Source organism: Sciurus carolinensis, chromosome 9 (genome assembly GCF_902686445.1).
Source record: "Sciurus carolinensis chromosome 9, mSciCar1.2, whole genome shotgun sequence".
In the NCBI taxonomy this organism is placed as follows: Eukaryota; Metazoa; Chordata; class Mammalia; order Rodentia; family Sciuridae; genus Sciurus; species Sciurus carolinensis.
This window is the reverse complement of record NC_062221.1, coordinates 77,057,300-77,074,881: the sequence shown is the minus strand read 5'-3', so window position 1 is coordinate 77,074,881 and position 17,582 is coordinate 77,057,300. Positions and strand designations below refer to the sequence as shown.

The 17,582-nt window shown below is 38.8% G+C and overlaps 1 protein-coding gene and 1 non-coding gene across 2 annotated transcripts in view; both read left to right on the top strand.

Moving 5' to 3' along the window:
• The window catches only part of Gap43 (growth associated protein 43), a 95,656-nt gene that overhangs the window by 36,035 nt on the left and 42,039 nt on the right, over positions 1-17,582 (top strand). Inside the window, exon 2 of the mRNA XM_047564595.1 lies at positions 16,771-17,371. Within this exon, the coding sequence (XP_047420551.1) occupies positions 16,771-17,371 (601 nt within the window). The remainder of the gene's footprint in view (positions 1-16,770; positions 17,372-17,582) is intronic.
• On the top strand, positions 10,319-10,420 carry LOC124993905 (U6 spliceosomal RNA). Its single transcript, XR_007110417.1, has one exon. It is a non-coding gene; the product is annotated as a U6 spliceosomal RNA (small nuclear RNA).

The following is a 17,582-nucleotide window of genomic DNA, read 5'->3' as shown; positions in this document are numbered from 1 at the left end:
TGAAAGTAGAGGCATCCTGAACTGTACAGTCAAGGGTCTTACCAGCATGGGAGCCTGGCTGATAGACAAGATTTTGCTCTTTTGATTTGGTGATCCATTTAGAACTGGCACATATTCCCTCTCTCTCTTTCTCTTTATATATATATATATATATATATATATATATATATATACACACACACACACATATATACATATATATCTTTCTATATATATACACACACATATGTATGTATATAACTGGTTATACATGCAAATATATATACAAATTACATATTTACATATATAATTAGATAATTAGGATATATATGTGTGTATATAATATATATACATATATATATATATATATATATATATATATTAAAAGGTAAGTGACAGTTGAGACCAAAGTCTATAGAGGAGATCCTGTCCATTCCAGATCCTAGGATTAGATCACAGAAAACTTCTTAGATGCATTTTTTTTAGGAAATAGGAAATCAGCACATTTATATGCACACAATTTGAACTTCGATATTTTGAATGTTTGAGCCCTAAACCATCTTGTCAACTCTCTTAGCGTACAGTGGAACAAACTGAGGCCTGAAGAAGTGAGGAGATGTCCACAGGTTGTGGTCAGTTTGGGATGAGTCAGGTATACAGCCACGGTCCAGGATTTTTACTACTTACTTGCTGCTTCTTGTTTTTCTGAATTTCATAAAAAGAGGAACCTCTGAATTTGTCCTTCCTTTTACAGAACCATTCAAAAGAAACTGGATTTCCCACAACAGATGTGGTTAGTGATGTGGCCAGCATATTTCACACATTAACGTGCAAAAGATTTGCTAAAATGCAGATCCTGATTCAGTTGACCTTGGACCTGGTGAGAATTTGCACTTCCAGCCTGCCCTGCCCTTGTGGTACAGGTGCTGCTGGGCCACAGAGGGAGCAGCAAGGCTGCAGAGGGCGTATTTCCTCCTCAGCTTTCTCTTCTCACTGACACAACAGCCCTGGGGATTTAAGAATTTTTGTTGTTCCTGTTGCCAGGTCACTGTGTGCCCTTAGCTGATCTGGATGCTGTTCACTGCCTGTCCTCATCTAGACTTAGAGTGTTAGAAATAGTCTCTGGAGACAGGTGTCTTGAGCTGGAGGGTGTGATCTTTTGTCTAGTGACTTAGCACCATTTAGCTTGGTTCTGCAAAACCTTTCACACATAAGCAATTTGCTTAAATCTGATGGTTACAAAAAAAAGAAAAAAATCTTTTTCTATTGCACAAGTGTCCTCCCAGCTGCACTCATTTCTCTCCTTCTGGGAGAGCAGCTGGCATGCTGCTAGCTCATAGGCCTGGCCCTTCCTCTGGGGCTCAGCAACAATTTTGTGCGTTTTCCCCCATTCAGTTCTGTCTGCACTTCTGTGTGTTGCATCGGGATTTGTGCATCATCTGAGTTGAGCATGTTATGTTAAGAGATAACAGGGCAAAGGCTCTTCTAAGGCAGGCCCACTACAGTGTCACCTCTTCTCCGTTCTTTGCAGCTTGCCCTCCCCAAAAGAGCTTCTGCTGTGAGCTTGTTTCGAGGCATTGGAATTATAACCTTGTCTCAGGAGTTTACTCCAAAATAAAATGCTCATTTCTCAGGCACATATTAAGGTTTTTTAATTTTTTTTTTCTTGTTCCAATTAGTTATACATGACAGTATAAACTATGAAACAGCGATAGAGAGATTGGGCTCTGGAGTCAGGTTGCTGAGGTAGTCAGCTCCTAGCTCTGCTGCTTAATGAGTTCAGAACCTTCTCAAGTATTAATTTCTTATCTGTAACAATAAAAATAATACCTACCTTAATCCAGGCAATTTGGAACACACCTGTAATCCCAGAAACTCCAGAGGCTGAGGCAGAAAGTTCAAGGCCAACCTCAGCAACCTAGCAAGACACTGTCTTCCCCAAAAAATAAATAAATAAAATAAAAGAACTGGGGATGTAGCTCAGTGGTAAAACACCCCTGTATTCACTCCCCAGTATCAAAATACCATAATAGTACCTACCTTATGCATTTGTTATGAGATTTTACACGTAAAACTCAGTGTCTTACATAAGGTAATCAATAAATAGTAGCCTCTATTATTATTATTAGAGCAGTATTCTTTCCCTCAAAGAATTTATAGACTAGTAGAGTATTTGGGAAGTAAGTACACCTGTAACTATAATACAAAAAGAAGGACATCTTAGAGTGCACTGGAAATTTAACATCAAGGTATACTCTGTCCCAGAGATTGGCACACTATGACCTGAAAGCTAAGAATGGATTTTACTATTTTTAAATGGTGAAGCAAAATCAAAAGAATAATATTTTGCAGTACCTCAAAATTATCTGAAATTTAAATTTTACTATTCATAAAGTTTTATTGGCACACAGCCATGGTCATTCATTAAGTATTGTCTATGGCTCATTTCACACCACCATGACAGTTGAATGGTTATGATAGAAACTATCTGACTCAATATTTTTTGCAGTTTGGCCTTGTGCAGGCAAATGTTCATTTCTGCTCTCTCCAATTGAGGCAGAGCAAGAAAACTGTGTAACCAAGGAGATAAGGACTAGGAAAAATCATAAAGATGTATAGGTCTTTAAAAGACACATAAACTTGAGAGCTGCATGAGGAGGACTATGTTTTCAGTGAGGACACAGAGCCAGGCCAGCATGGAACGCATGAATGGTATGCTTTTACTTGTCTGAAGTTCAGGGCATACTCACAAGACAAGTTGGAAAGACAGATTGGGTTCATCCTATGAATTTCTTAAATGACAAAGCAATTAATATCTTCTTAGCTTGCTAAACAATAAGAATACTTAAAGTTTTTTGTCTTTTTTTTTAAAGGGAGGGAGATGTTCAATATGATAAATTCATAACTCTTTTAACTTAATATGATAAAATACATAGCATAGAGTGGAAGACGGATCAAGTAAGAGAGCTTCTTAAATTGAATAGTATAGTGTTAACTTTTAGTGTCAATTTTAAGCCTTAAAATATGGAAATAATGCTCCAAGGCAGAGTTTCAGACATTTGGTGAAAGAAATGTCTTTGTCTAGGTCTTCCTTGTACATCTGTTCCACCAGGACCACCAACCTCCCAAATATTGCTTTGCTGCTCCACAGTGATTTACAGCTCCTGTTGCATGTCTCTGGGCTTCTTCTCCATCATGGCACAAACTATTGAGCCTATTAATCAGAGGCTGCAGAGCAGCTTTGGTTTGTTACACTTACTGGACTCTGATAGGACTTTTAACTGTGACTTGGACTTAAGGAGAAACTAGGGAATTATTTTAGCTACAAGTCAGTATGTTGCTCAACCCCAGATAGAGATGGTTATTGGAGCCCTCTGGCAATCTTTTATTCTTAGTTTGGGGTCTTAGTTCTGGGCTGAAACAGAAATGTGAGGAACCACTATTTTTGGGGGAGTAAAGCCCCAAAGAGCGTGGCATCATCCCAGCTTCCCACAACCCTGGCACTCAGGAGAGCCTCCAGGCTTTTCATGTGCAGCACATCTGGAAAACTCCCTATTTATTGGAGTTTTATTGTGCCAGGCACAGATCTGGTGCCTTGTGTGTCTCTCTGGGTCATGTGACATCGCATATGAGGTTATGGTGCATCTCATAGTTGTCTAGACATCAAGGAGAAAGGAAAGTAGCTCTCATTGACCTCAAGACCCCAGGATCAGACAGTATCTTCCTGTTTTTCCTAATTCAGCCTATGTGTTCTGCCCAAAGACTGGGATATCATGAATCCCTGGAAGGTAGCTTCATATGAATTAATTCAGAAGTTGTAAAATTTGCTTATGTAGTTTCAAAAAGGGATAAGAGGGAATTTTCTCTTGTTGATGGCTTCAAAGGATGCAATGTTTCCCCCTATAGAACAACAAAATGGGAGGTGTTCCAGTGCTTTGTGCCACAACAAACAGTTACTAAACAAACAGTATCTTCCTCCAAGGAGCTATGTGGCATAAATGGGAAGAGCTGGCAGTGCATCCATGAAATAGTTCTAGATGGATTTCCCTATCTTCTTCTCTGCAGTTGTGAGGAAACAAAAATAGCTGGTTCAAGGGAAAAGACATGTTTAATTCAGGAACTTGGGCTGGATTTAAATCCTCAGACACAGGAATAGATCATAGAACCTGCCCTTTACAACCTGCTCAACCCTTTTCTTGTGATAAGAATACATAAGGGTAACTACTTCATCTGTTTGCTTCCCTCATTTAATTAAGTAGCCATAATTCCTGACCTTAGGCCCCCTCCCTCCCTCTTCTCTCAGTTTTCCTTTCTCTGCTCTCTGATAATTTCTCTCTCCTGCTTCCAGAATTAATAGGAAAGTTGGTCTCTGGGCTGTTCTCAACATCTCAAGTGTGAATCTTCCCCATCAAAATCTTCACAAGGAAAATGAATCATGGCCTCATCTGGGTGATGAGGTCATGATGCCTCAGCCTCTGCTTGGCAATTTATTTCTGCTTTTTTTTTTTTTTTGTGAACAGATTTTGAAGAAGAAGATGAGATGGGGGCAACAGCTCTAGTGTTTCATTCTTTGCACACTCTGGATTAACCCAGCATTGGCAAGCACTGGCAGTGACAAAATCCTGCTCTGAATTGTCCCACATTCCTCTCTGCTCTTCACCTGGGAGCTTTGAGGAAAAACCTGCAGAGATTAGATCTGTCTTAGCCTCACTTGGTTTCTTAACTTCTTGGCTTCCTAGGCTCATTCTACTTCACACATAACCTATTCAAGCATTTCTGCATTCAAATCCTGGCTCTGCCACTTACTCGCTGTGTGATTTTAAACAAGTTAATGCCGGATCCTTTTTCCTCTGAATAATAATAATACTCATCATATAACAATGTTAGAGTTAAATCAGTTACTATATAAAATATATATCTAGTAAATACATATAAACAAATATATGAACCATATAAAGAGGTACTTAGAAAAGTGCTTGATACATAGTGCTATATAATTTTTTCAATTTGTTGTTAGTAGTATGTTCACCAAGGATATGGGGGTATTTTGCAATCTTTACTTTTAATGTTTTTTTTAATGGGGGGATATGTTGTTTTTCAAGTGTGCACAGCCTTGAAACATCTCTTCATGGAGTTGTCAAAAAGAGAAAACTAAAATATTTATCAAATAACTCAAATAACTCAATTCCTAGTCTTCAGAAAGTAGCAATTTTTACTTCATTTATATTATGTCATCACACACACTTTACAAGTTCTATTTTCTCTCATCTTCAAGAAAATTCTGCCCAATAGGTGTTAGTATCCTAATATGAGGGATGAAGAAATTGAATCATTAAGTAATTTACCTCTGGCTATATATATGAGCTACACTTGAGCCAAGATTCAAACTTAAACTGTTTGACTCCTGTGTCACATCAGGGAACATGTAATTGATGAGTGCCAGTGACAGAAGATCAAGAGGGAACTGAATTCCGGAAACAAAGAGGGTGGCCAGAAAGGAAGAATAAGCACAATAACAACATGTGCAACTATAACAAACTTAGATGTAAAGATTTTTTTTTTTCCCTTTTGGTACTGGGCATTGAACCCAGGGATCTTTTGGCACTAAGCTACATCTTCAGTGCTTTTAATTTGTTTTTTTTAATTTTGAGACAAGTTCTTGAATAGTTGCTTAGGGCTTATTAAGCTACTGAGACTGGCTTTGAACTTGAGATCCTGCCTCAACCTTCCAGTCACTGGGATTACAGGCGTGTGGCATCACACCAGGATGATTTACAAAATTTTGATGGCTCTTGTGTATTTACCTTAAATAGTTCAGCTGCTTGGGGGTGGAAATCCAATTAAAAGTGTATTCATGCTCAGAATTATATGACCTGTACCTGACACCCCACTTCACCCCCTTACCTGCCCTCTGCTGCAGCCTAACAATGAAAATATTCGATTGATTTTTCCATACACAGAAGAATCTAACCATGTATCTTCTAGAATAGGGAAGAAACACACTTGCTTTTTTTTTCTTTTTAGATTTTTCAAGTACTGTTCTAAAAGGAAAGTCACCTGGTGATCAATATAGAATATTAAGGCATGTGCAAAATTATTGCTGACAGACAGCAGAGCCCTATAAGATCATCCTACCAGCCACTTCAAATACATAGGTGTACTTTAAAAGAGATTCTGAAGGCACTCCTTTCATGAGATCTGAAATATAGACTGATTGTGTTAATTAAAAAGTACTTCCAAGAGTCTCAGAGTTGATGTTAGGATTGCTACTTATTCCATGATACTTCCTGAATATTTAGCATTGAATTTTTAGTTTGATTTTGTTAGGTTCTCTAAAATGTAAGAGATTAGAGACCTACATTTAAGACACATTCTCTGAACTATGGGGCTTTCCACCAATCTCTTTCCTCAATTTGCAAAGATGATAGCACACTTGCTCAGTGTACTTCATTGTAATTCCTTGAGGAAAAATTTTAAGTTGAAAGTGCGTCATAATGTGTAATACACTCATTTAAGCCCCTACCATTATTTTCTTTTTTTGCAAAGAGTCCCAAGTTCTTCTTCATCTCTCTCACCAACAAGAATATAATAACTTGCACTCTGAAGACAGAAGATATTTATTTTTACTAGATATTAGATACATGACATTTGGGTATTATTAAATAGCACGTGGGGAGCATTGGCCATAGAGTTGGAAATCTGAGATTATAATGATCTTTCTCCTTGAGAACAGATACTCCTAAGCTAGTCCCCCACAAATATCTGCTTTCATAACTGGTATCAGATAGGAAGATTACCAGACATAAACACATAGAGTAGCTTTCAGAACCTACACAGACAATTGTTTTACTGGATATGTAAGGGATATATCCGGGTCAGTATTGGGTTGATAAATAAAAGGTAGTTAAATGAGATTTTATTTTATTTATTTATTCTTTTGTGGAATGAGGGGGTGTCAGGTGAAGTTCATATTTTGAAAATAAATAGACTTTATCACTAAACTGCTGGAACATGTGGAGGTTTGAGGGATGGATAAAGGTAGAGAGGATTGAGAGGGAATCAGTTGGTAGAAGACAGGACAATGATTCAACCTTGACAATGTAATTAGATCTCCCCACTTCCTAGGGATAGGAACAAACTTATTCAAATATTGTGGCACATTTTAGACAGTTTTCTGCTTGTCTCTTTGAGGAGAGATTGTTCAGTACAACTATAGAGTTAAAGAACATCTTCTCCCCTCCCAGGTGTGGACGTCAGCGATCACAGGGTGAATGAGGCATAATGACCAACCTCCTTTGGTATTTACCTTACTCACATATCTTAGCTTAGTCTCATCATGATGTAGAAAATACCCTGAGAGGATAATCATAATGACAATGATTATGATGATAAAAATAGTAGGATCTACCTCTTTTCCAGCATATACAATGTGTCAGGGACTGTACTAAGTACTTTATGTACATTAGCTGGTTTACTCTTCACAACAACCCAATAGAATCTTCCTGCTATTCCTCCATCTTATAGATAAGTAACTGGAAGCTGACTTGTTCAAGGTCAAGAGCTGGTAAGTGGCAGAGCTGGTTTCACACCTCCACATGTCTAACTCCATAACCCATGCTCTTACAGGGCAAAGTACTATTGGCTTTCTACATTGTACTTTAAAAGGCACTGGACAAAGAGTAGGACAGAGGATGGACTCTGTAATCTGGAAGCTGGGTAGCACCAGGTCTTCTGTTTCCTTAGTCGACTTGATTATAAAAAAGGGAGAGTGATGTGTTCCACACACAATTATTACGAGGATTGAATTTAAATGCAAAATGCATGTACTGTGTACTCATTATAAATGTAAGAGCTTAGAGAAAGATGACTGCTAGAGAGAAGCTTGGTGACGGGTCCCAGCATTCATGCCAGGAGCTTATCCACAGCATAGCAGGGCAGAGATACCCAGTTGACTGAAAGCCTCCCACTTACATGCTTCGTGGTCACCAATGCCAAGTGGCAAATAGTCACTTAACTACCAATAAATACCTTTTAAGAGTTCACTTTGCAACTGGAGGTGTTTTAGTCGTTAAGGTTTTGAGGATTGTACAAAATAGACGGGGTTTTTTTCTGAGTTTATAGTTCATGGGAAGTTTTAGTTATTAATGAAATAAAATCGTATGTCCGATGATTGTAAGTACTAAGAAGGAAAAACAGAGTAAGTTATGCTAGTCAGGTTTTTATCACCGTGACCAAAATACTTGACAGGAACAACTCAGAGGAGGTAAAGTTCAATTGGGCTCACAGTTTCAGAGGTTCAGTCCATGGGTGACCTACTCCATTGTTCTGGACCTGAGGTGAGAAAGGACATGTGGGCAGAAGGGCAGAGAAAAACTACTCAGCCAATGGCAGTCCAGAGGCAAGAGAGCAAGGAGCCAGGGACAAGATATAATCTCCAAGGGCACACTCCCAGTGACCTTCTTTCTCCTATCATGTCCCACCTGTTATAGTTACCACTCAGTAATCCACTCAAATTATTAATTAATCAATCAACTTTATCCATTGATTATGTTATGGCTTTCACAATCTGATCAATTTGTTTCAACAGTCCTGTATTAACATATGGGCTTTTGGGGGGACAACTCAAAAACTAAAGCAAACTGTACCATCAGCAGACCAAGGGTGGTAACATTTGGGGAAAGGATGATAGAGTGAATGAGGAAGGACTCATTGAACAAAAGGCACCAAGCACTTGCTGACTCAGAGTATAATTTATAAAGGGGCTTCATTACCAAAATCAGTGGTTGGATTTCATATAATAGGAAGAATCTAGAAATTTAAAAATATTTATTTCATCGTATCTTGTATTCTCGATTGTCCAATAAGAGACATTTTGTAGTGTTTTACCTGGAAAGAAGTTTGTTTTATGCTAAGTTCCACAGGCACAGGGGCTCGCTTCCTGCTGGTTGGCTCTGACCATCTCTAGCACTCAGGATGTGTTTTGCTGTTGGGGTCTCATGGGAAAGGGGTCATCTCTGGTGGTGGTGCAGGGAGCTGTCTGCTCGTAGGATGTTTTCTGTTTTTTTATTTTCCCAGTTGTATTGGCTGCCTGCTGTTTCCCCTCTCACTCCAGTTGTCAGCAGAAGCCTCACAGTCCCTCTCATGGCCTGTGATGTCAGCCTTTTCAGCAACCTGATGGGGAGTCCCTCCCTTTTGTTTCCAGTTCAGTGGCCACTACAGGCAAAGTAATGGCTCTGAGAGCTGAGTTCAGTGTCTCCCTCACCTCCCCTGCCCTTCTCTCCTTTGAGCATCCCACTTCTAGAGGTTGTCAACATAAGCTTCTGCAGCAGGTAGCATTCATCAGCAGAGTGATTTCCATTGCTCAAGAGCAGAGCCTCTTTCTCCAAGGGCAGATTCTCGCCCGGTATTTGCCTGAGTGTCAGTGACTTTGGCCCTTGGTTCAGTTAGGCATCTTATAACTATGTCTACCATACCCAAAAGTTATCTAGAAGAGCTAGTCAACTTCAGCCCAAAACATACCCTGGCAGATGACCAGCATAAATATGTGCCTATCTCAACTCTAGGCTCTTCCCAATCCCAGTTTGAGGAAAAGGGTCTTTCTTCCTTGAATAACTAAAGGACTAGACTCCCCATCCTATTTTTCTTAGACCTTGGAGAATGATACACAGATTAAGTATTAATAGAGGGAAATAGAGATCCTTCAACAATCCCCCATGAAATTTTCACCAGTTACTTTGAAGAAAAGAAAGATATTGAGAAAACTAATTTTATTGATATAAGTCTAGCCAATCCATAAATAAAATGAATATAAATCAGTTGTCTTTATCATTATTGTTTGTATCTTTACTATTTCTAAATGCTTGGGTGCAGTTGGGTGCAGTGGTACACACCTATAATCCCAGTGACTTGGGAGACTGAGGCAGGAGGATCATGAGTTCAAAGTCAGCCTCAGCAATTTAGCGAAGCCCTAAGCAACTCAACAAGACCCTTTCTCTAAATAAAATATAAAAGAAGGCTGGGAATGTGCCTCAGTGTTTAAGTACCTCTGGGTTCAATTCCCAGTACAAAATATATATATATATATATATATATATATATATATATATATATATAAATATATATATATATATTTATAAATGCTTGGCTTATTATTATTGTTATTATTGATGTCATGTGATGGCATGTCATTAGTTTTGTTATGTCTCTCCTTGTTGGACTCCTCACATCCACTTCTGTAACTGGAAAAAAAAAAAACAAAACATTTATCTTAGATGCTCTTGAAGTTTATCATTGGGAATGAAGCATTTTAATAAAAGTTAACAAAATTAAATCTTAGTGCATGCTTTGGCAGCACATATACTAAAATTGAATGATACAAAGAAGATTAGCACAGCCCCTGTGCAAGGATGACATGCAAATTGCTGAAATGTTCCATATTAAAAGAAGAATCCCAACTTCTTTGTCTGCCCCATTTTTTTTTTTTTTTTTTTTTTTTAATACCAGGGATTCAATCCAGGGGCTTAACCACTCAGCTACATCCCCAGCCCTTTTTATTTTTTGTTTAGAGACAAAATCTCACTAAGTTGCTTAGGGCCTTGCTAAGTTGCTAAGACTGGCTTTGAACTGCAATCCTAAACTTCCTGTACCATTTTTGTGAAGTGATGTTACTTGAGAAGCTGAAATTTTGGATTCGTTAAGCAAATATTAAGTGAATACCTGCTGCGTGTCGGGTAGCATTCTAGAAACTGGGGAATCAGCAGCAAAATAGATACCTTTCTCATAAACTGAGTATTTTATTTCTTAGAAGATGTCCATTGTAATGTGCTCTTTACCTTTATCTGACTCTGTGGGAAAATAGGTTTACAAATACATAAAATAAAATGAAAGATAACTCTTCTGAATGAAAACTGAGTTTTCCCCAATAGTATTATATGTTGTGCTAAATATACTATCTCATATCATTTTGGAAGTAGGTGAGTCATACAGGTTAAATAAGAAATATATGAAAATGAACCAAAGATTTATCTTTTAATTACTAGCTCTTTCCTGTAAAATTACCATTACTATTACAGTTTCCAACACAGGATATTTGGTTTTCTTATGTAGTCAGTCAATCAATAACATTGCCTGTCCACTTATTATGACTCTGGAGTTGTAGTATTACGTTATACCTTTTTTTAAAAGGGATAAGGTGGGGTGCTATAGGACACATTTGTAATCCCAACTACTTGGGAGGCTGAGGTAGGAGAATCACAAGTTAGAGGTCAGCTTCAGCAATTCAGTGAAACCCTGTTTCAAAATTAAAAATAAAAAGGGCTGGAGGTGTGACTCAGTGTCCCCTGGGTTCAATCCCCAGTATAAAACAATAACAACAACAAAACAACATCCTTTTGTCAGCAGTTCCATGTTTCCTCTTTCTGTCTCACATTCCCCTGGATAATTGTTCAGTCTTTATAGTCTGTGTACTCCCATCTTCTCAGTAACTGAGAAATGACATTTTACTGGACTGAACATCAGAGTTTAAACAAGTTATGATAATTGTTGACAAAGGCATAACACTTACATTGCTTCTACCTAAATTCTGCTCCTCATTCTATTCTTACTCTCAGTTCAATCTTCAAACCAGACTTGGTGTTGAGGGATCCCTGTGTATTCCAGCTGTGACTATTCCTCTTTTGAATAACACCTGCTTTTCTACACTACCGAGAAACATGCAAAGATATTTCATCTACAGAACTGGAGGAAGTTCATCCATCCTCCATTTTTTAAAATTTTTTCATTTATAAGGGACACTCTACTGTATTTCTGATCTTTGATTAGGTTCAAAGAAAGTATAAAAGTTCCACTGTAAATCATTTTAGTACTTGGATATTCTCTCAAAAGCATAAAGACAGGGTATCAACGATGCTTCAAAACAGGGTAAAATTATGTGAATTCTACCTCAATAAATTATTAATAAAAAATAGAATGAGCCGTAACTAGGTGCTTGCCAGATTTCATGTATAATCGCCAATTCTTTTTTTTTTTTTTTTTTGGTACTGGGGATAGAACTCAGGGCCTTGTGCTTGCAAGGCAAGCACTCTACCAGCTGAGCTATCTCCCCAGCCCTATTCACCAATTCTTTATTCTGTTTCACAGTCTACATAAAAATCTGATGAGCATGAAAATGAAAATATGCTAAAAAAAAACATTTTTCTTAGGATGTCTTCACCTCTTCAGTTTTACTTCTCAAAAATGTCTTGTGTTCAAATTGACATTTTAGTTTACTAAAGATATTCTTAGAAGAATTGGTATATTTGTTGATAATTATGTGATAAGCATTTAAAAATCAATACTTTTAAAGAGAAAAATTTGAAGTACTATAATAGTATTATTTTAGTAGCAGAAGAAGTTTTTCTTTGCTTGGAAGGTCAAGGTATTCCTATGATAATTGGAAAAATTTAAATGCATTGAGGTATCCCAGAAAGATGGATATTATTTTTAGTTCTGAAAGTTAGACATTCATGGGTTTTTGTCTAGTGCTCTTCTGTAACATAATGAATGTCAATGTTTGGACATTTTAAAATAAAACTTAAGTTGTCCATTCATTCTCCCTGCCCTCACCCCCAAAAAGGAGAAAAGAAACATTAACCAGAGCAACAAAACTGCATATTCAAATGGATTTTTCTGGCTTTCTCATGTGTGATTATTAAATGTCAATGAAAATTATCATTCTTTCATCTAATCTATTTAGAAATTTGACTAGGTTCCAAAATGTTAGTATAATGATACTACTTTTTCAGACCAATGTTCGCCCAAGATTTTAATGTTCTTTGAAAAGTCAAGTGTTCATGTAGTTTCATTTCCTATAAAATTTTGTGAATTACACGGCTTGCAAATACTCCAGTCAGTAAAAGAAAATTCAACTATAGCAATAAAAATTCATAAAATAGTCATGGCAATTCATAATGATACTCTTTCTAAATATAACATACTGCATGGTAATGTCCTCTTCAGTTAATTCCCAGATAGTGAGAATTCCATGTAAAATCAAAGAATCTTGAAATTCCCTCAGAAAACATCATAGCTTAGCACAAAGCTTATTTGTGGCAAGAATGAGTTAAAAAAACAAATCGATATTTACTGAAACATATGAGCTGATTCTCTAGTCATTAAATACCAGGATCCCTTTTCTGAATATCTTCCATTTGGAACTCATAATTTTAGACAGTTGGTCTTATTTTACAAGTTGAATGTAAGACCAGGCATCTATGAATTCCTGGAAAATAAATGATAAAGTACTATGGAGTAATTTAAGTGTACTTAAGAGAGAATCCTGCATGGGCAGAGACAGCATCCATCTCCTCATGAGTGAGAATGCGTGTGCGTGTGCATGTGCGTGTGTTTCGCATGTGCGCTCCCGTTAGTGCTCAGCATAGATATTCAGTATTGTCAATGAATATGTGAATGAGAATGTTGATATGTTGCTTTATGGATTATCCTGTACAAGAAATTCCAAACTTTTCTACAAGCAATAAAGTTGAACTCGGGAGATGCATGAACTTGGAGAAGGGAACCTGAGTTCAAGTAAAAGGCCACTGACTCACTTACTCTATGAATTTAGAAAGTCATTTACCTTTTGAGAGCCATGTCTTCCCCTTTTAGAAATTGAAAGCATTGTGCTGAATGTTTCGAGCGATCTCTGATTCTTTGGGCTCAAATGTCCTTTGCTTTCTCTTTCTAGTTGGGAAAATTTTCAAGTATCCCAACACCTTAGACTACCCCAGTAGCCAGCCTAGGGAAATGCTCTTTTTTTCCTTATCTCCTCCCTTAACAAAATACACTCCCAGACTAGTTACTTTAAGTACTGCAAAAAAGATTTTTACCAGAAAAACAACGTGTAATTTAAGCTTTATTAACAGAATCAATTACAAATGCAAAAGAGATGCATATATACCCAATTTGACCTTGTCTGCTTAACACCCAGTTTTACAACTTTCTCCTTCCCTCCTGTTCTATTCCCATAACTCCTTCCTCCTTTTCCCACACTTCCTTTCCCCTTCTCCCCTTTCTTCACTCTATCTGAAAAATCTTTAGAGTGTTGGTTGTCCTTTCCCAGTCAAGTTTCTTTAAATCTCTAATGAGGTTGAGTTTCTCCAGGACAAGCTACATGCCTGTGGAGTACTTGAAACATCTCCTTGAGTGGATCTACCTACCTATTTGGGTACCTGGCTCTATGGCCTTGGTTTCACTTCTCTCTTCTGACTGCAGTCAATCTTCCCTGATTTTCTCTCCTCCTGCCCGCCCCGTCTTCTCTTGTGTTCTTTATACTCCTGATTAGCAATAAGATTGATGGGTCTAGTCTGAACCTTTCTAGATAGTCATTTTAACAGAGACACTATATACAGAAACTTAAATCCTGATCATCTGTAAAGTCAAAGTGGCAGATGCTCTGTGAAAGAGAATCAAGAGGAGCTTTTGCTTTATCTATGTAGCTTCTTAATATTATGCAGATTATCAGCTTTCTTATTTTCGTATTTTCCAGTTTTGTAAAATACTTCATCTCCTTTGTGTTTTTATAAGGAAAACAAGGTTCTAAAATTTCTTGAGTCACTAGAGGGTCTTTTCTGCACACCTGCCCACTCTGAAATGATCCTTTTTTTTTTTTTTTTTTTTTACTTTTATGAGGAACAGTATTTGTATTAAAGAACCACTTGGCATCAGTGCCCAAGTGCAAATGTCCTATCATATAAGATAGTGCCTCATTCAGAAAACTCAAGACAGAACAAAATAAATAACAGCATCTTGGCTCTGTGCTCCATTCACAACTGTTAATTTTACAGGGTTATGATTCCATCTCTGAGCAGAGAGCTCCTGGCAGAGACAGCTGCTCCTATGCCCCAGATTGTGCTGTGTGCATCCCAGTAGGAATCATCAAGAACAGCAGGATGGCAGGAAGGTGGTAGTGCAGCAGAGGGAGAAGCAGTTGCAGCCTAGGGCTGGGAGGAGGGAGCAGGATGGCAGGATGGGCTTTTCTAAAGTAATTTCCCCCTACCCTTCCCTTCTTTGTATGGATACTGAGGAAGAAGAAAAACTTATTCTTGAATTTTACTGAGAAAATTGTCAATCCTCTAACGTATTTTAAACAGTAACAGTCCTGTGTGCTTTTCCAAAGAATGTCAAACAAGACTACACCATGATTAGCAGGATCTGGGTCACTGGGGCACAGCTGGTATGGCAGGTGGAAAACATACTGTGTTTTGGCTACTGTGATTTACCTCCTTAACTGAAGCAAAGGCCAAGTTCAAGGCCAAGGCCAAGTTTGGGACTAAGCACAAGACATCGCGCATGATAAACACTCTTTTGCTAGTGGTCTGTTGAAGGGAAGATACTGCTAACTACTTTATTTCTCAGTGGCTAGAACAGTGTTCACAAACCAAGCAAAAGTTAAATGTTCAAAAGTTAAAGGAAGGAATTAATGCATACTGTCAGAAGCTAGCTGGGGTACCATGACAAGCAATGAAGCTATGGAGAATCTTGTGTACTTGCCTCTACTTTCCCCCCCAACTACTATTCCTTATATTATTATCTTCTAATTTAATTTCCAAGTGGAAAAGTCATTTGTAGCACATGTGAGGCTGCAAATGTTGCCATCCCAAATTTTTGCATTCTACCCGGGCACGGTGAGCACCTGTAATCCCAGGGACTCAGGAGGCTGAGGCAGGAGGATCACAAGTTCAAGGACAACCTCAGCAACTTAGTGAGACCCTGTCACAAAATTTTAAAGTAGAAGGGTCTGAGTATGAAGCTCAGTGGTAGTTTACCCCTGGATTCAATTTCCAATATTACACACACACACAAACACACACACACATGCATGCACAAGTGCACAATATTATATTCCAGTCTCTTGTCTTCCATAGTAGGATGACTTGACTGATGATAATGAAAGCTAATTTTAGGTTTAAATTGTTTTAAGTATAAGAAATTGTGGTTTAGTAAATATATGCAAATTTTTGAAAAATGGAAAGAGTATTTCTTACTTTTTAAACTCAGAAATAATGACTATTTTCTGTATTCAAATTTAAAAGGTCTAGCTGGGTGTGCTGGTACACGTCTGTAATCCCAGTGGCTTGGGAGGCTGAGGCAGGAGGGTCACAAGTTCAAAACCAACCTCTACAACAGCGAGGTGCTAAGCAACTCAGGGATACCCTGCCTTTAAGTAAAATACAAAATAGGGTTCGTGATGAGGTTCAGTGGTTGGTGTGCCCCTGAGTTTAATCCCCACTACCAAAAAAAAAAAAAAAAAGAAAAGAAATTGAAGGTCTGATGTTGGACCACACATAGGAGAAAGTTAGATATCATTTTATTACCTTCAGTAATCAAAATATTAATCTCCTTATTATGTCTGAACTCTTAGGGTGAATATAAACTTTTGTTTAATTTAAAAAAATGTTTTTACAGAGTTGCTCTCAGAAATAATAAATTCCAGTCTTTCAGAGCTCTTTGACTAAAGCCTAAGGCGAATGCGATTTGAATTGTCAAGGTACATCTAAAGCCAAAGTGGTTTAAGTTTGTCAGTAGAGCAACACTTGAGCTGCAGAAAGGAAATGAGAATGAAATAATGCCAGTGATTCTGGAAGGTCAAGGGAATTCCCATATAATACTGTGGGAACCTTGACTTGAACTTCAGAGTATTGTTGATTCCTTAACTCCCAGTTCAGTGCCTGGCACAGAATAAATGACTCACTAAATATTTGTCTAATGTTGTGACTTGAGCTTCTTTTTTTCCTCCTTATTTTCTCCTCGAAGGTTGAAAAAAATGATGAGGACCAAAAGATTGAACAAGATGGAATCAAACCAGAAGACAAAGCTCATAAGGCCGCGACCAAAATTCAGGCTAGCTTCCGTGGACACATAACAAGGAAAAAGCTCAAAGGAGAGAAGAAGGGCGATGCCCAAGCTGCCGAGGCCGAAGCAAACGAGAAGAAGGAGGAAGCCCCTGCTGCCGACGGGGTGGGGAAGAAGGAGGGAGAAGGCCCGGCTGCCGACGCGGCCCCAGCCCCTGGGCCCAAGGCCGACGAGCCCGGCAAAGCAGGAGACACCCCTTCCGAGGAGAAGAAGGCGGAGGGCGACGCTGCCCCCGAGCAGGCGGCCCCCCAGGCTCCTGCCCCCTCGGAGGAAAAGGCCGGCTCTGCTGAGACAGAAAGTGCCGCTAAAGCTTCCACCGACAACTCGCCGTCCTCCAAGGCCGAAGACGTGCCCGCCAAGGAGGAGCCTAAACAAGCCGACGTGCCTGCTGCTGTCACTGCTGCTGCTGCCACCACCCCTGCTGCAGAGGATGCTGCCGCCAAGGCGACAGCCCAGCCTCCGACGGAGACTGCCGAGAGCAGCCAAGCCGAAGAGAAGATAGGTGAGCCAGCCAGAGGGGCGATGCAGCGGGCGGATGCGCCCGGGCGTCCACTCAGACCTTCAGGGCACCAGGGAAAAGTCTAGACGGAATTTTCTAGGAATCAAGGGAGGTACTTAATTCCCCAAATTTCTCCAAGCCTGAGGGAAAACTCAGAAAGATCCGTACAGCAGCCAGTGCTAGAGAGAGCTTAATTGGATTGATACAGTCAGGC